A 25,000-nucleotide genomic window follows, 5' to 3' on the forward strand; every position below is an offset into this window, starting at 1 on the left:
ATCCAGGAACTAATGAATTTATATTTATTTACCGAGGTATTAATGCATTACCATACTTGAGTTTGGAGACTCAAGCTAAGTAACAGTGTTTTCCAACATGTATAAAGACCAGTGGAGATAAGTCATAAAGGCCAGGTAGGCTTCCCAGATTGGAAGCATTCCTCTTCTGAACGTATTTCTAACCACATGATCCATTTCTCAGGCTGGGCCGTCCCAGCCTCGTGAGGAAGAGGAGAATGACCACAGCGGCTACAACAGTGGCGACGAGTATGAGCCATTTGGGTGGAACCTCACAGCTGACCAGTGGGAGGAGGTAGGCAAAAGAGACTCATGTTTTATAGTTTAGTTTTGCTGAATGGTTATCATTATGCATTGCTTGTGATCTCTGTGAAGTGTGATGTGATGATGTAATGTGATCTTTGTTTATAATGTGCAGAAGGAGAGGAGATTTGAGAAGAAGATGAAGAAGAAGGGGCTGATGATCAAGAAAATGAGGGAGGACGGAGCTTGCTTGTTCCGCGCCGTTGCTGATCAGGTCTATGGAGACCAAGACATGCATGGTAATGTACGTCAGCACTGCATGGATTATATTGTAAGTATGCAGGAGTGTTTGGTCAAGTTTATATCGTTAACAGAATACATAATTCATATTGTGTGTCAATTGGGTAATCATGTCAAATTTTGTTTACCTCCCTTATTTGGAATTTTGAACAAAAGACATTATTGGAATTTTAGTATTTGATGGTTGTAAAGACACTCTGGGCTGTGTGTCATTCCATCCATAAATATTTGGTGTGTAAATTCTTCTTTTCCTCTCGACAGTCCAGAAATGAAGATGCGTTCGCCCCGTTTGTTTCGGAGAACTTCCAGACATATGTCCAAAGAAAAAGACGTGATGACTGCTTTGGTAATCACATCGAGTTGGCAGCCATGTCCGAAATGTATAACCGCATCATTGAAGTCTATTGTTATAGTGTTGGTAAGTACTGACGTTCTAGGGTTGATTAGCGTTGTGATGATGGAGGTAGTTTCGCTCGTTTGGTCATTTCTGAACGTGAAGATTTATTTCATTATTTACTCATTTATTTGTTTATTGTTTGTTATAGTAATTATTGTAATTGTTGTTATTATTATAATTATTATTATTATTATTATTATTATTATTATTATTATATTATTATTATTATTATTATTATTATTATTATTATTATTATTATCATCATCATCATCATCATCATCATTATTATTGTTATAATGAAAATAATTATGATAATGATAATAATATTGTTGTCATTATTATTATTATTATTATTATTATTATTATTATTATTATTATTGTTATTATTATTGTTATTGTTATTGTTATTATTAATATTGATATATTCATATTCATATTATCCTTATTATTATTATTATTATTATTATTATTATTATTATTATTATTATTATTACTATGACTTTTATGATGGTGGTAATAATGATAATAGTAGTAGTAATAATAATTATAATAATAATAATAATAATTTTAATTATTATTGTTATTATTATTATTATTATTATTATTATTATTATTATTATTATAGTAATATGATAATAATAATGAGGATAACAATAGTAATAGCAATAGTAGTAATATTAATAATTATTATTATTATTATTATTATTATTATTATTATTATTATTATTATTATTATTATTATTATTATTATTATTATTATTACTACTACTACTACTAAATATTATTACTACTATTACTACTACTGTTATCATCATCATCATCATCATCATCATCATCATCATCATCATCATCATCATCATCATCATCATCATTGTTATTGTTATTGTTATTGTTATTGTTATTATTGTTGTTATTATTATTATTATTTTTTTTTTATCATCATCATCATCATCATCATCATCATCATCATCCTCCTCATCACCATTAATGTTAGTTTTATTGTTGTTATTATTTTTATTGTTACTATTATCTCTCCTCTTTCAGAACCAATCAATAGTTTCCAAGGACCCCTTCAGACAGACAACGAACCCATCCGCTTGAGCTACCACATGGGCACGCACTACAACAGCCTCGTGGACCCGTACAAAGCCACGATAGGGGTGGGTCTCGGTCTGCCGGGCTTCCAACCAGGCCTGGCCGAGAAGAACCTGCTGAAGGAAGCCACCAGACAGAGTGAGAACGTGCATTTAGAACAGGTGGGTTCCATTTGTATTAGCTTTTCTTGGGTTTCTTTAAATTATTATTTATTTATTTTATTTTTTTATTTATTTTTTTTTGTTTATTTATTTATTTATTTATTAGTATTATCATTATTATTATTATTATTATTATAATTTTTTTTTTTCTTTGGCTTTTAAGAATTTTATTTATTTTTATGTTCTCCTTGGTTAATATTGATGTAGATTACCGCTGAAGTATGTAAGCCGGGTAACTTTAGTTCAAGCAATATGAAAAATGGTATAGTTTGTAATTTGATCAGTTTTATTAAAGAAGGAGAACATGAAGAAGTATTTCAAATTAATATTCCATGCCATTCTTTTTTCCCTGAAGTCATGTGTCTAATATATATATATATATATATATATTTTTCCTCTCCTTCTCTTAGGCTATGTTGGAGGACAAAATTCGTGCTACTGACTTTGAGGCCACAAACGATGCCATAGAAGAGCAAGTTGCCCACGAAAGTTATCTTCAGTGGCTGAGAGATAATGAAAAGCGAAGTAAAAGTCAGGTAAGATTGATCGGCTTCATTATTAATACTAATTATTGAAAATAAGCTTTTGGTCAGTAACGGGGGTTTTTGGGTGCATATCAGCAGTTTTCCCATTTGCTCCCCGCTTGTTTGGTAACTAAGGCACAACTCGGGTATGTAATCACTTGTAGCTAGTTTATGAGTAAAATGTTTGGAAAAATTAAAGGTCTGCCTTCACTGTAGATGCCTGTTTATTTTAGTGAATACAAACAAATGATGCCACATCAGATGGAGAAAGATGACTAGCTGATAACATGCCATCCACATGTACTTGGTTTGGCATTATGTGTTGCATTTGATTCTGATACATCCAATAGTAAATGGCAGTGGTATCAAATGATCTGTCATTCTGCAGAGACCCCCATCATCCCCCTCAAGCTCTGGCCACAGTGAGAGGTGTCGGGGCAGGACCTCACCTCTCCACCCGGCCCCCCAGCCCGAGGGATCCAGTGACACAGCCCGAAGCTCTCCCAGGTCATCACCCCGCACCAGTGAGCTCGCTCGGCTGTCCCCAAGGGGCTCCACCTCTCCAATGGGCTCCACCTCCTCTCATGGTTCTACCTCACCCAGAGGGTCGAGTTCACCCCGCGGGTCCACTAGTTCAAAGGACACAGCCATGGAGTCGACTGAAGACCAGGCAGTACCAGGCTCCTCCAAGGACCCCATGCCTTCGTCTTCAGGCTACTCAAACATGGGGGAGTTCATGGTCAATGAGAGGGCCTCTTTTCTCAACCTCCTCCCATCAGACATATTCGGTGAGTCAGGGGAGTGGGTTGTTTAACCCAATGCCGCCGGGGAAAATGAATAAAAAATGGGGAAAATGCTGTGCTCATTTTTTATATTTTTTGTGAAATGTCTCTGCACATAGATGGCTCTGCCAGTGCTTAACCATAAAGGAGTCAATTGGTAGACCTTGTGACCTTACCTGATTTGAATTGGCAGGAAAAATGTATTTTTTACTAGTGCTATGACTATCGATGGTGTTATTTTTATTATAAACATTATAATTACTATAATGTTATAAACAATAGTAACAGCAAAATAAGATAACGTAAAATATTTTCATAAATCAAAGAAAAGAGTAAACAGGCAAAATGGGCAGTACTCGTAATTGGCTCATTGGTGACTTGGTACAAATGTAGCCATCTACGTGTAAGAACAATTAAACAAGTAACTCACAGTGGGCATGGCACATATATACACGTCATGTCCGTCGGCATTTGGTTAAAGAAACAGTTTGTTATTATTGGATAATTTGGGATGCAAAACTGTTGAGATGTAAGATCTTAACTCTTCCCTTCCTTTACTTTCCATCAGGTTTGAGCGACTATTCCAACGCAGAGGCAGACATCCTGGCCCAGGTCCTTGCAGCCAGCCAGCAGGAGTACTTAGACTCCCTGAAGTGCAAGACGAAAGAGGACAGCTCTGACTCCTCCTCCTCTTCGTAACCCTCAGTCTTTCTGTAGCAAAATCTGCCATTTTTCAAAATATGCATTCTTAGTCATGACAGACCAAGTCAAAAATCATTTCATGGCAACAAAATTTTGCAACACAAGTTTGCCTTTGTAATCATGGATAACCCAGCATACTTATACATTTTTTGTCTTATTTACAAGAATTGTGTGAAGAAAAAGGTAAAGAAAAAGAGAGGAAAAAAACAGTATCTAAGACAAAGCGGTTTGCAGAAGTTTAGTTTCCACTGAAGCATCTTTTGGCAAAGTTGCTTAACCAAAGTATCCATAAACATGTACTGTATTTGGAAATCTCAGTAATTTGTATATAGTCATTTCCATCATCATTAGTTCAAGCTGCTCATCATGTTGCTTGTGATCATGAGGTCATGTCATTTAGTATAGCCCATTTTTTCCCCTTATAATATAGATTCAGGTATTTTAGATTACTGCTTTCATGAGTTCCATTTTTTATATCACTGAAAAGTATGTTAGAAACTGTGTGAACCACACCACATTGCATGATTTTTGAGTCGAACACAGTTTTGGAATTATATATATGCACATGCACGTGCGTGCAGACACACACACACACACACACACACACACACACACACACACACACACACACACACACACACACACACACACTCTCTCTCTCTCTCTCTCTCTCTCTCTCTCTCTCTCTCTCTCTCTCTCTCTCTCTCTCTCTCTCTCTCTCTCTCTCTCTCTCTCTCTTATTCTCTCTTTCTCACTTACTCACATGCTCACTCACTCACATAGACACTCATTCATATACACACTTACTCATTTACATACTTGCACTCACTCACTCACATACTCACACACACACACTCACTCACTCACCACTCACATACTCACACACACTCACCCACATACTCACACACACTCACCCACATACTCACACACACTCACCCACATACTCACACACACTCATTCTCACACACTCACACATACTCACTCACACATACTCACTCACTCACTCACTCACTCACTCACTCACTCACTCACTCACTCACTCACTCACTCACTCACTCACTCACTCACTCACTCTCTCTCTCTCTCTCTCTCTCTCTCTCTCTCTCTCTCTCTCTCTCTCTCTCTCTCTCTCTCTCTCTCTCTTACCTCTAGCCTCTGAAATCCCTCATGTAAAGCTCAGTCACAAAGTTCCCCTACTACAAAAATTTCACATACACCTCTTGTTCCTCCATCATCACTAACATATTTGTATGTGTCAAACGATTATTGATATAGGGCCGACTCATAGCTCACATAGCATTAGAGAAGAAATCAAACAATCATCCGGTGTCTTAGGAGAAGCAAGCAAGGTGGCAAGTGAGCAGGGCATGAAATAATACGTTTTTTAGTCTCTTCACTTTTTTTTTTTTTTTTTTGTCGTTTCGTATGGCATTCGTTCATATATGCCGATACTGGTGCTGTTGTTGTATTGGTGGGAATTGGCATGCATTTATTTTATTTGTGGTCTTTTTTTTTTCTCTCTCTCTCTCGTTTCTGGGAATCTGGCTTAATTGAGAGTGGGGAACCATCGTTTATTTGTTTTCTGTAAAGCATTGTGTCGAAAGAAAAAAGAAAAAAAAAAAAAAGAGTCAAAATCATAAAACATTCACATGAAGCTTGTTCACTGTGTTAGTCATATATCTGTGTCATGAAGAGATGTGATGGATTTGAAACAACGTAATGATAGGTTTATGGTGGCCTCATCTGCTTTGTAGCGTCGAAGTTGAGTTTATTCTAGTTGCAATATTGTTAAATCTGACCAATGTGTTTGCCATTATTTCATGCCCTGCACCAAATGTCAGTGTTGATAGAGCAAATCTTGGCATAGTCTTTTTTTTCTTTTCTTTTCTTTTCTTTATTATTCATCCTCTGAATACAGTAAGCAAAAGATATAAAATGATAATTTCATATGCTGAAATTTGTTCTGTTCGTTTGTTGTTTCTTTTATTTTTGTGGGTTAGAAGTTGTCCTATCAATTTTCTCCTTTCATCTGTTATTACATATGCAAATGTTAACTTATTATCACAATGAATTTTCACTCTTTGATATTCAAGTTTTAGAATATCAGTTCATTTTGAATTTCCATGTTTGCATTTCTGAACATCCAAATAGTCGAAATATTCATCATTGATATGTTTTAAGTAAGTGCAAAAATGCAGTATATGTCTACCTCACACGTCGTTGCTGAGCGTGCCAAGTAATTTGGTGTAATGGGTGCGTTTTCTTCCTCTTCTCCTCCTTTCTTCCTTTTTCTTCTTCCTTTTTCTTCTTCTTCTTCTTCTTCTTCCTCTTCTTCCTCTTCCTCCTCTTCCTCCTCTCCCTCCTCTCCCTCCTCCTCTTCCTCTTCCTCTTCTTCTTCTTCTTCCTCTTCTTCCTCTTCTTCCTCTTCTTCCTCTTCTTCCTCTTCTTCCTCTTCTTCTTCTTCTTCTTCTTCTTCTTCTTCTTCTTCTTCTTCTTCTTCTTCTTCTTCTTCTTCTTCTTCTTCTTCTTCTTCTTCTTCTTCTTCCTCTTCCTCTTCCTCTTCCTCTTCCTCTTCCTCTTCCTCTTCCTCTTCTTCTTCTTCTTCTTCTTCTTCTTCTTCTTCTTCTTCTTCTTCTTCTTCTTCTTCTTCTTCTTCTTCTTCTTCTTCTTCTTCTTCTTCTTCTTCTACAAATTGGAAGGCTATAATTTTCCTTGAACAAACTGTAGGATACTTTTTTAAATGAATGAAGGCTGTAACAAATATCAAGAACAATTGATTTGATTAAAATCCTACAGACAACCTAAAAAAAAAATATTGTAATACAGTGTAATACCCTTTAAAAGAAGAAAGAAGAAGAAAGAAGACAATAGAAATATATATTCAGCTTCCTATTACTTTGCTCATTCCATCAGTAGTATTTTTGCCAAGGCTGGTCACAAAAATATGCAATTGTACTTGTCCTAAACACACTCCAAATACATTAAGAGTACTTTTATTTTTTTTCTATATTTCCCATCCACTTCAATGAAACTAGGACATTAAACCCCCATTAATTGAATGTGGCACACGATTGGTCAGACTTGGCATTTGGGCATTTACTTAGGGCACCGAATGTGTTCGTTTATCCACTTCAGAATGCGTTGTTTCTCCAGCAAAGAGGAGTGGTGGCTATTATTTAATTATTTTTCCCCGCCGTAACGACGACACGTGCATATTTTTTTCCTCTGTTACCATTGCTTGAGTACGTTTGTTAAGTATAAACCAAACATCTTTACGTTTTTGTCTTGGGGTCGTGTGGCATATATGCATCTTTATATTTATGTGATTTATTTTGTGAATGTGAAAGTTTTTTTCTAGCTGTTACGTGGAAAAGTTTTAAAGAAAAGTATAAAATGTTTTGTTGAATTGTGTTTGTGTTTATTGTTTAAATCTTTATTCATTTGTTTTACATAATATTGATAATGATAATATCTTAGAGTAATAATCATTGGTGAAAAAAAAAAAAAGCTATGTATGAAAAGATTACTTTGCTTTATATAGAATGTCATTGGAGAATGTCGAATCCCTATCTTTTTTTTGCATATTCATTAGGCCTCTGAGCTGCTAATACCATTTGCCAAAAATTCCAAAGAAATAGCTTGGTTCTAATAGTGCTTACTGTTAAACCGGTCAAGAACAATCGAGATATCTGTTAACGAGTCTAGTGGAGAGCTGATGTATAGAGCGTACATTCTCGGCTTGCGTGGTTTGTGTTTTCTTTTCTGTTTTTTCTTATTTTTCTGTTATTGTTTGCTCCTTGAAATCTGGTCAGGCAACCTTTTAAGAAGTACTTCTAACATGGAATAGTGAATGAAGTTTTGGCACATTTGCATCGTATTGCTACAGGATTGTAAATATTAGGCATGATCTCAAGACAACAGAGTGACTATATAGAGATAGACATTCAGAAATGGAAGCATAAGATTTAAATTATTCTTTTATCTTTTTTCGCGATTATTAGAAAATTATTATTATTATTATTATTTTTTTTTTTTTGCTGTGTTCCTCATATTACAAATTAATTATCTGTATGCATGTGTATCAAGAAGACCTGTGTCTTCAAGGATACTAAAACTTGAAGGAATCAGAAGCAACTCGCCCTCCCCCCTCCCCCTCCCCTTGTCTGCTGCCAAGAGACTGATAGCAGTTTGAAGTTTGTGAGACATCATGTGCTTATTTATAGTTATTTGTCCATTTAGTTTTGTTTTTGTTTTTGTTTTTAACATCAAGGGAAATTTTGGTGTATGTGCCATTGTTGTGAGAATGCTGTAATTGGGTTATTGCTTTAACTTACCAAGACATCCCACTATCAGTTTTTAAGTGTTGAATTAATCTCAGTGAATTACCATAAACTTAATACCTATTATGGTTTGCAATGTAGAGAGCAATAGGTATTAGGCTTTGTATGTTAAGTTCTTTTGTGATATTCTCATGTTTGTAATATTGTGTACCATGAAATGAAGAAAAATGGAAAAAAGTACACAAAAAGCAGAGAGTGCTTGCTGTGTTGTGGATCATATTACAAGGATCTATTTTACAATTAGTTATGTGCTTCAATTATAGAGGATATCCCATTTCCAGTGTATTGTGTGGAGTCAGAAGTACTTTTTGAATGTGAAAGAGCGACTAGGGTACTACTAGATGTAAACTAAAGAACAAAATATTCTCATCCTGTTCCCTCTATTTTCTTTTTTTTCCACCTATGGCTGGGTCACTGTCTATGGTGTTAAAGAGATTTATTGCAGTTGTGGCATCCACATTCCTTTTCTCTTAAAATGGAAAATGTCCAGTATTGATGCTATAGATATGTAATGAAATGTCTGCACCAAAGTGATGTTTTGAATGACTAACCTGCAACCCTTTGCAGTTGCTTATTATATTTATGGGTAATACACAGAGTTGAACTGAAATATTTTGTAATAACTTCAAGTATATTTATATAACATGCAGAATTGTGCAGGCTCTATGTAAAAAGTGGAAAGTGTTCATCTGGTACATTATAAATGACAGAAACAAGTGTTATATTTCTATTCATGTATCTTTCTTGTTGCACTATTTTCCTGAGATTATGCTATGATTTACAGATTTGCCAAATTTTCCAAATATGTCACTCGGAAGCTTCCAGTCTTGATTGTATGTAGGAAAATTAGTTTTCCAATAATGCATTTAGTTGAACAGAAGGGTTAATAGGAAACATTATACCCTAGAGACTGATGTGTAGTCAAATTTATTTTTTAAAATTAAAACTTCTCTTTGTGTTATAATATACTCGATACACAATGTGTGTGATGTTTTTGTGCTCTTTGCCACAGCAATTAATCAATATTATATACTAAATGAAATCCACGATTCCACGAAGACAGAAGGATAGTACTAATGATGTATTGTATCATCAAGGGAGAGTGAAAGTAAAGTGTAATGGAACTTTAAAGTCATATTGCAGTGGTGCTTAGAACCCACTCTAATTTTTGATCAAGGATACTAGTTATGACAATATCTTTTTTTTTTTTTTTTTTTTTGGCTCGATTAAACAGAAAGAATCTGTAAGTATATGTAAGTAAAATGAATTTGTAAATGATAATACCTACGCGGTTTAACGTCTTCAGCGGCTAAGCAAATTCAATATACACCTGAAGATATCCTTGTACGAGACTTGAAAACTGGGCTATAGTGTAGCAAATGTTGTACTACCCACAAGTGACACCAGTGACATTTTCAGCAAAAGTGTGCTGCATCATATGTTGTAGTTTGTTAATTTAGACAAATAAATACACTCTAACTAACATGGCATTTCTTCTCCTTTATGTGCACACCCAGGCTTCATATGGAGTCATTTTCGTGGTCTCAGTCTCGGTTTCTGTCTGGGAGAGGGAGAGACAGATAGGAAAAGAGAAAGAGAAAGAAAGAAAGAAGGGGTGAGGTAAGAGGGGGGGGGGGGAGAGAGAGAGAGAAAGAGAAAGAGAAAGAAAAAGAAAAAGAAAAAGAAAAAGAAAAAGAAAAAAAAGAAGAAAAAGAAAAAGAAAAAGAAAAAGAAAAAGAAAAAGAAAAGGAAAAAGGAAAAAGGAAAAAGGAAAAAGGAAAAAAGGAAAAAGGAAAAAGGAAAAAGGAAAAAGGAAAAAAGGAAAAAGGAAAAAGGAAAAAGGAAAAAAGGAAAAAGGAAAAAGGAAAAAGGAAAAAGGAAAAAGGAAAAAGGAAAAAAGGAAAAAGGAAAAGGAAAAAGGAAAAAGGAAAAAGGAAAAAGGAAAAAGGAAAAAGGAAAAAGGAAAAAGGAAAAAGGAAAAAGGAAAAAGGAAAAAGGAAAAAGGAAAAAGGAAAAAGGATAAAGGAAAAGAAAAAAGAGAAGGGGAGGGAGAGGAATGGTTTTGGAATAATTATCTGAATGATCTGTCAGAATGTTACTTTATTATTTATCACATTCAGAGGTTTGTTTTAAGTATTATAACACGTTATAATCACACAAACCGTATATACATATATCGTTATACAAATTTACAAACATTTAGTTACTTGTGTGACTGGGTGTGTGCAACTGATTAAGATGTGTCTGTATGAGAGTGAGAGCGAGTGACTGTGTGCGTATGCGTATGTTTGTGTGTAATTTACCATAAAATACGTGCACACGATATACTACATGACTTCAGGGACTAGCACCAGGATGAGTCATCGGGTCTCCTAAAGGAGCAGCTGAAGGCTCCACCGACGTGTCTGATGCCTTCTCCTCCTGTGTTCTGCCGCCCTCTGTCGCCTCTCCTACAGCTCACCAAAATCCGAAAGGCTTTATTAAACCCTCTGTTAGTGTAGCCGTAAATGGCAGTATTCGCCGCATACTGAATCCAATAAAGGCAGTTTAGGACGATGCCGATATCCTTATAGTAACCGCTCTCGTCCACGATGTTGTAAACGGCCATAGGCAGGATACACACGCAATACATAATGGTTAAGCCCAAAACGCTTCGTCCTGCTGACCTGTAGCGTCGTGCCAGGAAAGCAGAGCGTCCGCTGGGCGAGGTAAAGATATTTCAGTTTCATGTTCACGCAAAAAGAAAAGAAGAAAAAGAATGGTTTATAGAATTCACTTACAGTATTTGCTTGGGTAAGAGGAATAATTTTGAATATGGAATTTATATATAAAAACTCTCAGGAACTGACCTATCAGCTTTGCTCGATTTATATGTATTGGAAACATCTCATATCGCATATACTTATTAACAAAATATCATACCAATATATATAAATGAAATCAAAATGAATATAATATTTCATATCATAATTCACACAGCAATATCTCACGCCACAGGTCTTATTTATAAAGCAAAAGACCTCACACTACAATCCATCATCAATCACTCTACCCATCCATCAATCATCACTCTACCCATCATCCATCCATCCATCAATCACTCTACCATCCATCCATCACTCTACCATCCATCCATCAATCACTCTATCTACCCATCATCCATCAATCACGCTACCCATCCATCCATCACGCTACCATCCATCCATCAATCACGCTACCCATCCATCCATCCATCACTCTACCCATCCATCCATCACGCTACCCATCCATCCATCTATCCATCAATCAATCACTCTACCCATCTATCTTTCTAATCATCATCAATCAATCACTCTACCATCCATCCATCAATCAATCAATTAGTCACTCTACCCATCCATCAATCACTCTATCTACCCATCCATCCATCTATCCATCAATCAATCACTCTACCCATCTATCTTTCTAATCATCCATCAATCACTCTACCCATCCATCTATCTATCCATCAATCACTCTACCCATCTATCTTTCTAATCATCCATCAATCACTCTATCTACCCATACATCCATCCATCACTCTACCCATCTATCTTTCTAATCATCATCAATCAATCACTCTACCCATCCATCTATCTATCCATCAATCAATCAATTAGTCACTCTACCCATCCATCAATCACTCTACCCATCTATCTTTCTAATCATCATCAATCAATCACTCTACCCATCCATCTATCTATCCATCAATCACTCTACTCATCCATCTATCTATCCATCAATCACTCTATCTACCATCCATCCATCACTTTATCTACCCATACATCCATCAATCACTCTATCTACCCATACATCCATCCATCACTTTATCTACCCATACATCCATCAATCACTCTACCCATCTATCTTTCTAATCATCCATCAATCAATCACGCTACCCAAAATCTATCCATCAATCAATCACTCTACCCATCTATCTTTCTAATCATCCATCAATCAATCACGCTACCCAAAATCTATCCATCAATCAATCACTCTACCCATCCATCCATCAATCACTCTATCTACCCATCCATCTATCTATCCATCAATCACTCTATCTACCATCCATCCATCACTCTATCTACCCATCCATCTATCCATCAATCACTCTACCCATCCATCCATCACTTTATCTACCCATACATCCATCAATCACTCTACCCATCCATCTATCTATCCATCAATCAATCACTCTAACCCATCCATCAATCACTCTACCATCCATCCATCAGTCACTCAGCCCATCCATCTATCTATCCATCAATTAATCACTCAATCACTCTACCCATCTATCTTTCTAATCATCATCAATCAATCACTCTACCATCCATCAATCACTCTATCTACCCATCCATCAATCATCACTCTACCCATCCATCTATCCATCATCAATCACTCTAACCCATCCATCCATCCATCCATCACGCTACCCATCCATCCATCCATCCATCCATCAATCAATCAATTAGTCACTCTACCCATCCATCTATCCATCCATCAACCAATCACTCTACCCATCCATCCATCTATCCATCCATCAACCAATCACTCTACCCATCCATCTATCCATCCATCAACCAATCACTCTACCCATCCATCCATCAATCTCTACTCATCCATCTATCAATCCATCCACCAATCACTCTACCCATCCATCCATCAATCACGCTACCCATCCATCCATCTATCCATCAATCAATCAATTAGTCACTCTACCCATCCATCTATCCATCCATCAACCAATCACTCTACCCATCCATCTATCCATCCATCAACCAATCACTCTACCCATCCATCTATCCATCCATCAACCAATCACTCTACCCATCCATCCATCAATCACTCTACTCATCCATCTATCTATCCATCAATCAATTACGCTACCCATCCATCCATCAATCACTCTACCCATCCATCTATCCATCAGTCAATTACGCTACCCCTCCATACATCAATCAGTCACTCTACCCATCCATCCATCCACCCATCAGTCAATCACTCTACCCATCCATCTATCTATCCATCAATCAATCACTCTACCCATCTATCTTTCTAATCATCCATCAATCAATCACTCTTACCATCCATCCATCAATCACTCTACCCATCCATCAATCAATCACTCTACCCATCCATCAATCAATCACGCTACCCATCCATCAATCAATCACTCTACCCATCCATCCATCAATCACGCTACCCAAAATCTATCCATCAATCACTCTACCCATCTCTTTCTAATCATCCATCAATCAATCACTCTACCCATCCATCAATCAATCACTCTACCCATCCATCCATCACTCTATCTACCCATACATCCATCAATCACTCTACCCATCCATCCATCAATCACGCTACCCATCCATCCATCCATCACTCTACCCATCTATCTTTCTAATCATCCATCAATCAATCACTCTACCCATCCATCAATCAATCATTCTACCCATCCATCCATCCATCACGCTACCCATCCATCCATCCATCACTCTATCTACCCATCCATCCATCACTCTATCTACCCATCCATCCATCCATCACTCTATCTACCCATCCATCCATCCATCCATCACTCTATCTACCCATCCATCCATCCATCACTCTATCTACCCATCCATCCATCCATCACTCTATCTACCCATCCATCCATCCATCACTCTATCTACCCATCCATCCATCCATCCATCACTCTATCTACCCATCCATCCATCCATCCATCACTCTATCTACCCATCCATCCATCCATCACTCTATCTACCCATCCATCCATCCATCCATCACTTTATCTACCCATACATCCATCCATCACTCTATCTACCCATCCATCCATCCATCACTCTACCCATCTCTCCATCCCTCATACTGACCATCGCGATGCCAGGCAGCTGAAACGCCGCGCCGAGGATCCACACGGCCACACAGTACAGCCTTGTCCTCCCCAGCGAGAAGGCTTCACCGCGGCTGCGTCCTCGATAAATGTGATAACTCCTGTTTGGTTAAGAATGATTAAATGTTCCACGAGGGTTGTCTTTGTTCGTTTATTATTGTTTGATGGGTGTGGAGTGAGTAGGAGATGTAGGTATTATGGTTGGATGTTGTTGAGAATGGAAGAGGTCGATCTACTGTGAGGTTGGCTGATAACAATTGCAAATCATAATAACGTAAGGTGAAATGATGATAATAATATTGGTGATGGTAATAATTTATAATAATAATAATTAAGAGTGATAATGATAATGGGTAATAATAATAAAGATGATGATAGTGATGATAATGGTTATGATGATGGTGATGTTGAATGATGATAATATTAATAGGAATAACAACAACAACGATAATAATAATAATAATGATAATAGTAATATTAATAGTAATAATAATAGTAATAATAATAACAATAATAACAATAACAATAACAATAACAATAACAATAACAATAATAATAATAATAATAATAGTAATAGTAATAGTAATAGTAATAGTGATAGTAATAGTAATAGTAATAATAATAATAATAATAATAATAATAATAATAATAATAATAATAATAATAATAGTAATAGTAATAGTAATAGTAATAATAATAATAATAATAATAATAATAATATTAATAATAATAATAATAATAATAATAATAATAATAATAATAATAGTAGTAATAATAATAATAATAATGATAATAGTAATGATAATAATAATAATAAAAATAACAACAACAACATCAATAATAATTTCACAGAAAGAAACGCATACCTCTGAAGGGCCACAAGACCCAGGGTGTTGAATTCGACGTTGGCGTTGAGAAGACGGAAGAACCCTGCGAAGGCGCATAGAGGCCCCGGCATCTCTTCCCCATGGAGGTAAGACGCAACACTCAGCGGCAGAGACACTGTGCAGTACAGCAGGTCGACTACAGCCAACTGTAAAACCAGCACGCTATCTGCCGTCACCTTCAGGATTCGTAGAGTTCGACGGGTCATCGCCTGCTGCACGAGGACGGTCACGGCCACAAGGTTCCCCAAGCCGCCTATGAGGGAGACAGCCAGTCCGGAGATGATGGCCATGTTTAGTGCCCAGGGTGATAGGAGGGACGGGGTGGAGGCACCTGTGCTTAAGGTGGTGGTATTTTCGAGCGAGCTAGTCATTGTTTCGTAGACGGCGCTGGTGTTTTCTTCTTCGAGAGGGTTCGTGGGTATTGTCATTTTCTTTTCTAAATTCATTCACTTGTGCGGAGATTACTTGTAAGGATTAGGACTACAATCGTTTAATTTTGAAGGATTTATGTGAACGAAGCTGAATTTCTTATGTAATCTAGTTGCAGTGTTATATCTGTTTCTAGTATTACCAAAATTTGTCTTGTAACTATTGCGAGATTTTCTAACACTTTGCACAACGCTTGTTTTACTTGAAGGAAGACTGCCATTACATTTTCCATGGAGTCAAATGAAGCATACTAAGCCAGGCATGAAGAATGGATAAGTTTATCATGCACATTATTCTAAGACAATCTATTGAAGGCTGGTGCTAGGTTATTACACTGCACAGGGAATATTATGGAATCAGGGACTAAGTCAATGAAATAGCGAGCCCATTCCGTGTGTAAATAAAACTAAACAGTTGGCAGATTGTTCCCCAACCAGTTCTTACCCAAAAAGTATAAATACTCCGCATCAGCAATTACTGTCAGGTTATATCAGGTAGCACCAGAACAATTATGAAGAGATGGCGAACGAGCTTGTTCAGTAGGAACGAATTTACGTGAGACCTTTACAAAGTGGAGAATGTTTACACCAAGATCGCGGTTTACATTACGCTCAGTCAACTCTCTCAGTAATGGTAATCAAGGGAGCATTAGGCGTGTCTGGAGAGCACCTGACATCGAGAGGTTGGCGGTAGGGGTGAGGCTGGGTTGGTCGGCCTTGACTACTGTAAGGAAGTTGTCCTAGTTTCATTTTCTCAGTGTCTTTATGTGTCGCACTTTGTGGAAATAAGCACTGACTGAATATTGTTGCACAATTAGTAGAGGGATATTTTTTCATGTAAGTCTACTATAGACATTATCATTCTCCAGGCATATTTTGTGGAAAAAATACGATAAACGTCACTCGAGAGAACCGCTTTCACCAACACGGGATGCACAGCCTAGAAAGAATGGTGTGGAAAAAATAAAAAATAAAGGAAAAGCTGAAAGGGATATGGAATAAAAATAGCGACCGGGAGCTGAGTAAAAAGATGAAAATAGTAGTCGGGGACTTGGACGGGCCTCCGTTCACGAAAAGCTTATGATGTGTTATGACGTTTTGCTAACACAGATGTCACATGTGCATGGCAAGCCCGAGCGGAAATATCGGGGGAGAGAGAGAGAGAGAGAGAGAGAGAGAGAGAGAGAGAGAGAGAGAGAGAGAGAGAGAGAGAGAGAGAGAGAGAGAGAGAGAGAGAGAGATGGGGGAGAAAGAAAATGGGAGATGAAAATTTAGGGAAGGAAGATAGAATAGTGAAGAGAGAAAGAGAGACAGAGACAAGGTAAGAAAAAAAGGGAGAGAAACAAGTTCCAACTCAAACCTTGATTTTATTATTTTTTCAATGACCATCATATCACTATTTTTATCATAACAATCCCTCCAAGTCACCCTTTCTGCACATCGGAAGCCAACACCTTCCAAGAGACAGTGTTAAGAGCTCTTCTCGTACGAGCGGCGATTTCCACACGTCCGAAACCGGCGCTGATCGGAAGCAGACTGACGCGAGAAGCTGCTTGCAACCCATACTTCCTCCCTCGATCACCCCCCCCCCCCCCTTCACCTATTTTCCCTTCACACCGTCTCTCATCTCCCTCCCTCCTCCTCTTTCTTCTTTTTCTTTCTTCTTCCTCTTCCCTTGCCTTCCCCTCTCGTAGACACTCGAAGGCTTGGTCATCATCACGCGAACGACACGAGTGCGAAGCGGATACCATATGAATGGGTGAAACAAACAAGCTGGGACGAGATATCAATAATGGAATAACACTGCGAGGATTCGAAGCAGATTCTATACAAAAATTACGGTCAACAGGACAAGACGCAGAGGCAAAAAATAAGCGTCCTTTGATTCAAAGTGGCGAAATCATGTGGCAGAGGGTGAAACCACGTGATGGACAAAAAAAAGAAAGAAAACAATCACGAGTGCGAAACAACAAACAGTTCTAATCTATAGCAATAAAAGTCTTAGTGTACCAATCTAGGGACAAGAAATTACCTCGAGTGGCAGGTAGGAAAAGTTATAAGTGATAAATACAGTGATGAATAATTCCTGGGACATAAAAAAAGTCCTGATGCGGGGTATCTTAACAATTATAAGTAATATTTAAATGATAACCAGCAAGGGCGTGACCTGATGACCCCCACACCGAAAATTAAAGGGCGCTCAGTGATGGAAAATTTGGACTGGGTTACTGAGCCCTTTGAAGTATTTTAGTGTACTGTCAAGATGACCCAAAGTGGACAGGAACTAGAAATGCAAGACAATAACACGAGGGTGCTAGAACGCAGTTAGGATTAGGAAGAAAATGAAGATTTTCATGAACATACAGTGATATAACTTGGTGATCAGGTTTAACTAATATTGTGACAAAACTGTGTTAATGGTTAAGAACTTTAATTAAGATAATAAATGTGCTAGATATCAAAGCCATTGATCAGTATCGTTTGAGATTTATCTTCTTTTATCAACAATTCATGAAAATTGTCCCGAGGGATGATTTTTTGTCTGTCATGTACTTGCTTTTGTCATAATTGCTTGATGTTTTAATCATTTATTGATATATAAATACAACTTCATTTGTGTACTTGTTATCATTAACTATTTGTTTTTCTTATGATCATTATCTTTTTTGTATACTTAATTCACTGAGCATGTTTATTTTAATTTAACAATTTGCTTATTTGGTGATCATTATTCTTTTGTGTAATATCTAAGACATTCATCAACTTTGAGATATTGAATAATTAATTGCTTTTATACTGATTTTGTTTTATAATATTTGATTAATTAAGATATGACGTAGTTTTGAATATTGATTTTGTTTTCACCATTTTTCATGGCTGGTAAATATATAACAGTGAGTCATAACTGTCTAGTTGTGTGTAAAAAGGCGAGAAGCCAAATTATGTCATGTTTTGACGTCAACTTTGGTATTGTATTTTTATCATATTGAATTGATAATATACAGGTAATAGATTTGTTTATTTTTACAAAGATTTAACTCAGTCTTTGATATGCACTAATTAATTGTCACTTTGAAATCATTTTTTAGATATTTAGTTACACTATAATTAATTAAAACATTTGAATATTTAATAATATAATATAATAAGCGCTCTCTTCTTCCCCCCTTCTCTGCCTTTCCCTTCCTCCTTCCTCCCTCCTACTCTGTTACCTTCTTCCTCCTCCCTTCTCGCTCCTTCTACCCTCCTCATCCTTCTCCTCCTCGTTCCTCCCTTCTCGCTCCTTATACCCTCCTCCTCCTCCTCCTCCTCTTCCTCGTTCCTCCCTTCCCACTCCTTCTACCCTCCTTCTCCTCCTCCTCCTCCTCCTCCTCCTCTTCCTCGTTCCTCCCTTCCCACTCCTTCTACCCTCCTCCTCCTCCTCCTACTCCTCCTCCCCTTCTACCCTCCTCCTCCTCCTCTTCCTCGTTCCTCCCTTCCCACTCCTTCTACCCTCCTCCTCCTCCTCCTCCTCCTCCCCTTCTACCCTCCTCCTCCTCCTCCTCCTCCTCTTCCTCGTTCCTCCCTACCCACTCCTTCTACCCTCCTCCTCCTCCTCCTCCTCCTCCTCCTCCTCCTCCTCCTCCCCTTCTACCCTCCTCCTCCTCTTCGTTCCTCCCTCCTCCTCCCCTTCTCCCCCTCCTACTTTCACTCAATCACGCACCCTCACTTATATCTTTTATCTTTAGATCCTTGATTATATATTGGACCAACAGACAATATTAATTTTCGGGGAGAGATAATCAGAATTGGTAAACATACTACTTCCTTTCAGCTGCAAAGATTCAACATTCTGCAAAGCGTGAAGGAAAAATTGCCGAGCCTAGGTACACACAGCATTTTTTTTTTTTTTCTTTTTTCAATAACCGAAAACATCCCCTTAATTTTATTTATTTTCCTCATATACGCGAAAGACGAAATTCTTGCATATGTATAAGAGAAAAAAAAAAAAAAAAAAAAAAAACAGAAAATACGGATGAAATATAACACCCCGCCATAGACAATACATATTCTTCAAATATGGATAACGGACTGCATCTTTCAAAACATAATGCGTTATCATCAACAGAGTTAGTGGCGCCATTTTGATCTTAGTTTTGATAATAAACATGGCTGGGGGTTTGATTAGCTTTTGTCCATTATAACGGGGGGCCTTGTGTGAAGGTTTTGATAATTCTGGGAAATATTAGAGAAAAGTGGAACAGTTCCCAGTGGTTGTCTTTTGAAAAATGTGAGAGAGAGAAAAGAGAGAGAGAGGGGGAGGGAGAAAGGGAAAAGGAGGAAGAGAGAGAGAGAGAAATGGAGAAAGAGAGAGAGAGAAATGGAGAGAGAGAGAGGAATGGAGAAAAAGAGAGAAATGGAGAAAGAGAGAAGAGAGAAGAGGGGAGAGAGAGAGAGAGAGAAAGAGGAGAGAGAGAGAAAGAGAGGAGAGAGAGAAAGAGAGGAAAGAGAGAAAGAGAAAGAGAGGAGAGAGAAAGAGAGGAGAGAGAGAGAGAGAGAGAGAGAGAGAGAGAGAGAGAGAGAGAGAGAGAGAGAGAGAGAGAGAGAGAGATAGAAAGAAAGAAAAAATGAAAGAGAAAGAGAGAGAGAGAGAGAGAGAGAGAGAGAGAGAGAGAAAAAGAAAGGATAAACAGAGAAAGAGAGGAGAGAGAGAGGAAGAGAGGAGAGAGAGAGAAAGAGAGGAGGGAGAGAGGAGAGAGAGAGAAAGAGAGGAGGGAGAGAGGAGAGAGACAGAGAGGAGAGGAGAGGAGAGAGAGGAGAGGAAAGAGATAGAGAGAGAGAGAGAGAGAGAGAGAGAGAGAGAGAGAGAGAGAGAGAGAGAGAGAGGGGGGGGGGGGGGGGGAGGAGAGAAAGAGAGAGAGAGAGAAAAAAGAGAGAAGAGAAAGAGAGAGAGGAAGAGAGGAGGGAGGAGAGAGAGAGAGTGAGAAAGAGGGAAAGAGAGGAGGGAGAAAGAGAGAATGAGAGAGGGGGGGGGGGGGCAGGGGAGAGAGGGGGAGGGAGGGAGGGAGGGAGAGAGAAAGAGAGAGAGAGAAAGAAAGAGAGGATGGAGAGAGGGAGGGAGGGAGGGAGGAGAGAGAGAGGGAGGGAGGGGAGGGAAAGAGAAAGAGAGAGAGAGAGAGAGAGGGTGGGGGAGAGAGAGAGGGGGGGAGGGAGAGAGAGAGAGGGGAGGAGAGGGAGTGAGAGAGAGGTGGGTGGGAGAGAGGGAGAGAGAGAGAGAGAGAGAGAGAGAGAGAGAGAGAGAGAGAGAGAGAAAGAGAGAAAGAGAGAGAGAGAGAGAGAGAGAGAAGAGAGAAAGAGAGGGAGAGGGAGCGAGAGAGATAGAGGGAGGTAGATAAATAGATAGATAGAGAGAGAGTGAGGGAGGTAGATAGATAAATAAATAGATAAAGGGAGGTAGATAGATAGATAGAGAGGGAGGTAGATAGATAGATAGAGAGTGAGGGAGGTAGATAGAAAGAAAGATCGAAAGCTAGAGAGAGAGAGAGAGAGAGAGAGAGAGAGAGAGAGAGAGAGAGAGAGAGAGAGAGAGAGAGAGAGAGAGAGAGAGAGAGAGGTAGATAGATACATACATACATACATAGAAAGAGAAAGAGAGAGAGTTCAAATTCAAATTCAAAACACTTTATTCCATTAATTACAATGGGTATTACATTTATAAATATGTTGTTTACATTATGTAATAGGATGTCATATACATAGATATTATACAATGCTTGTTTAACTAGATTAGACAGAACATTAATATCACAGATGACTGAAATTTCGTACTTGGCTTGATGTTCAAGCGCCTGATGTCATTGATATTTCAGATGTTCCTTCACTTTTGTTTTAAATGTCTTTTGGTTGGAGATATCCTCGGATTTGCATATTTCTTGCCCCAGTTTCTGTATTCGATCTTTTGATATATAAGGAGTTATTTTGTCTTGTAAGGACACCTGTTATGTTACCTGTTGTTTGTATAGGTAATAGCCTATTTGGGTAATTTCCTTGTATTATTTTATGGATCAGAATACACGTGTCATATTTGTATTTCTGTTGTACTTTTAGCCATTTTAGTTTGTTTATATGTGGTGTGATGTGGTCATATTTATTTACATTTCCCAGTGCTACTCCTGCCGCGAAGGTCTGCAGTTGCTGTGTCCTTTGAATTTGTGTTTTGTTTGTGGAGCCCCAGATGTTTAGACAGTAATTAAGGATACTAAGTGCTAGTGTTTGTATAACAGCAATTCTTGTCTCTGTGGGTATTTTATTTTTTATATGATTCAAGTATATCAGTGTGCCCATTACTTTTCTGTAGATGTGATCAATGTGTGTCTCGAATGTCATGTATCTGTTGTGTTGGGTTTAATGTAGCAACTTTGGAAATCTATAACTGTATCTGTGGGTATTTTTGCTATGTTCTGACGGCTGCCTATGAAAATACATTGTGTTTTTTGTGGATTTAGTTTCAGGCTATTCATATCGAAGTATTCTTTTGCTACTGTTAGGGCCTGTTTGATCTTTTCTATCAGTTCATTTAGATTGTTTACAGAGGCAGCGTGAAGAAATTGAGAGTCGTCGGCGTACTGAACAAGAAGACAGTTTTTTGCAATTGATGACAAATCATTTATGAATATAGTAAATAAGATTGGGCCAAGGATGGAGCCTTGTGGAACACCGAACGAAACTGATTGCTTTGTTGATACTTTTTCATGGATTTTGACTGATTGAATTCTCTCGGACAGGTAACTTTTGAACCAAATATTATCAATTTCGTGATTAGTTAGTTTGTTTACAAGTAATTCATGGCTGACACTGTCAAAGCCCTTCGATAAATCACATAGAGTGAGCATTTGATCTGGTTATTGTCTATATTATTATAAATTTCATTTGTGACTTTTAGTAATGCCGTTTCGGTTGATCATTTATTCCTAAAACTGTGTTGTGTGTTAGATATAAGGTTATTCGCTTCTAAAAATGTTGTTAATTTGTTTGCAACTATTTTCTTGAGAACTTTAGATATTACTGGTTGTATAGTGATGGGTCGATAATTATTAATTTTGTCTCTGTCACCGGATTTGAAAATCGGAGTTATGATGTCGCGTTTCCAAAGTGATGGATAAACACCGTTGTAGATTTATTAATAATTACTGTCAGATAGTATGCAATTGCTGGTAAACTATCGTTTATGAAACGATGTACAATTCCATCTGCTCCCACGGAGTTTGTCTTTTTTAAGTGTTTTGTTGTTAGGATAATTGTTTCTACTCCTACTGGTTGCAGTCTGAAGAAGTTTGTTGTAGTGTTCGTTTCGTTTATGTTGTGTTGATATGTGGGGGCGGTTGTAAGTTCAAAAGTACTTACTTCGGCAAAGAAGTTATTAAAGTATTCTATATTATTTATGGAATTTTTGGAAGTGTCTGTGTTTTGTTTTTTCTTAGGCACTAATGTATTTACTAGTTTCCACGTTTCGGCAGAATCGCTCCGGCTGGTATTGAACTTATTTTTAAAATAATTAGTTTTCACCCAGCGGAGGAGTGTTTACACATTTTTCTTCTTTTGTTTGTATTCAGCCTGAAGGGTGGTGTCAGATCTGTTTATCTTGAGAGCTTTGTGAGTATTATTTCTATCATTTATGGCTCTCTTAATGTTGTAATTTATCTGGGGGGCGGGAGGACGCCAAACTGTTTTTGTTTTAAAAGGAGCGCAGGCATCGAGGCCGTTCTTTATCACGTTTGTAAGAATATTAACTTGTTTGTCAACGTCGTCAGTTGTTAAGATCTCTGACAGTGACGAGTCATTGGCTATAATATGTTGGCAGAGTAACTGAGGATCGTAATGCGTTAGGTCGCGAGAGGTTTTATTGACTGGTTTTCGCTTTGTTTTTTCTATATTTAAGATCATGGTTATAAGCTCGTGATCAGCAATGTGGCATGGGACAGCATTTGCGTGTAGTGAAATATCGGGTCTGTTTGTTATTATAACATCTAATATGGATGAGGTGTTTTCTGTAATCCTTGTAGGCTTCTTTATAAGTTGTTTTACTTTGTTTTTGTTAATTATCCCATCTAACTTTGCATTTGGTTTATTTAGATCGTCATTTAAATCACCTAAGATGAAAAGTGGTTTTCTCTTTGTTGACATTTCTCTGAGAATATTTGCTAGGTAGTCAAATGATTCTGTGGTGGCATGAGGCTGTCAGTAGATAGTGCCGACGAGGAAGGAAGGATACATGCTGCTTTGTGCGGTTACCCAGATGTCCTCTACTGCTGTATGATTTAAAGTTGCAGAGGAGATCTTATTTGATTTAAGGGTATCGCTTACATATATGCAGACTCCACCTCCACGTCCTGCATCACATCTGCAAACATGAAAGTTTGGGATGCTGATAAAACTGCTTGACATTTCTTGATGAAGCCAAGTTTCACTAATACACAAAATATCAACATTTCTCTCCTTAATTATCAGTTTGATTTCTTCGAAATGACCGAGGAGAGACTGTGCATTGATGTGTTCTATTCTGATGGTGTTGAGTGGTTTGACCGCCGGATTTGCAACATCAAACATTCTGCTCGCCTTTGTACGTGTTTCTAGTTAGGAATACCTTTACATTGTTGGGAAAGACGTCGGATTCTAAGAAAAGATCTGGGCTTATATCTTTGCCCCTTATGGTGACTGAGAAGCTTGAGTAATAATTATGTGTCATTTTTGTTTTGAAAGCTTTGACATTGGAAATTTGGTTGAAACTATTTTCCAGGAAGTCTTCAATATCGGTATATATATATCGTAGAAAGAGAGAGAGAGAGAGAGAGAGAGAGAGAGAGAGAGAGAGAGAGAGAGAGAGAGAGAGAAAGAGAGAGAGGAGGGGGCTTGGAGGGAGAGAGAGAGAGAGAGAGAGGGAGGGGGGTGGAGGAAGGGAGAGAGAGGGAGGAATGGAGTTAGGGAGGAAGGGAGGGAGAGAGAGAGGAAGAGGGTGGGAAGGAGAGAATGGGAGAGAGAGGGAGGGAGGGTGAGCGAGAGAGAAAGAGAGAGAGAGGGAGGGAGGGTGAGCGAGAGAGAAAGAGAGAGAGAGAGAGAAAGAGAGAAAGTGAGTGAATGTGTGTGAGAGAAAGAGAGAGAGAGAGAGAATGGGAAGGAGAGGGATAGAATGGGATGGGGAGGGGAGAGGGAGAAAATGAGAGAGAGAGAGAGAG

The 25,000-nt window shown here is 38.0% G+C and overlaps 2 protein-coding genes across 2 annotated transcripts in view; one reads left to right on the forward strand and one right to left on the reverse strand.

Annotated features, from left to right (window-relative positions):
* Window positions 1–4,844, forward strand: part of LOC125026313 (OTU domain-containing protein 5-like) — a 5,406-nt gene extending 562 nt beyond the window's left edge. Inside the window, exons 2-8 of the mRNA XM_047614664.1 lie at window positions 203–313; window positions 437–592; window positions 823–979; window positions 2,003–2,214; window positions 2,625–2,750; window positions 3,127–3,526; window positions 4,089–4,844. Of these exons, the coding sequence (XP_047470620.1) occupies window positions 203–313; window positions 437–592; window positions 823–979; window positions 2,003–2,214; window positions 2,625–2,750; window positions 3,127–3,526; window positions 4,089–4,219 (1,293 nt within the window). The 3' untranslated portion in view covers window positions 4,220–4,844. The remainder of the gene's footprint in view (window positions 1–202; window positions 314–436; window positions 593–822; window positions 980–2,002; window positions 2,215–2,624; window positions 2,751–3,126; window positions 3,527–4,088) is intronic.
* Window positions 4,845–10,906: 6,062 nt separating this feature from the next.
* LOC125026655 lies at window positions 10,907–16,701 on the reverse strand. Its single transcript, XM_047615234.1, has 4 exons — window positions 15,340–16,701; window positions 14,454–14,574; window positions 11,343–11,350; window positions 10,907–11,261 (listed from the first exon to the last, which is right to left on the reverse strand). The coding sequence occupies exons 1-4, from the start codon at window positions 15,804–15,806 to the stop codon at window positions 10,907–10,909; spliced, it is 951 nt and encodes a 316-aa protein (XP_047471190.1). The 5' UTR covers window positions 15,807–16,701.
* Window positions 16,702–25,000: the final 8,299 nt, after the last annotated feature.

This window comes from Penaeus chinensis, chromosome 6 (assembly GCF_019202785.1).
Source record: "Penaeus chinensis breed Huanghai No. 1 chromosome 6, ASM1920278v2, whole genome shotgun sequence".
NCBI classification, from domain to species: Eukaryota; Metazoa; Arthropoda; class Malacostraca; order Decapoda; family Penaeidae; genus Penaeus; species Penaeus chinensis.

Bases quoted from the DNA above. Each gene is read 5' to 3' on its own strand.
- LOC125026655 (XM_047615234.1), bottom strand. From the start codon at position 15,806: ATGAATTTAGAAAAGAAAATGACAATACCCACGAACCCTCTCGAAGAA. The intron at 14,575-15,339 runs GTATGCGTTTCT...TTAACCAAACAG, and splicing joins GGTCTTGTGGCCCTTCAGAG to GAGTTATCACATTTATCGAG.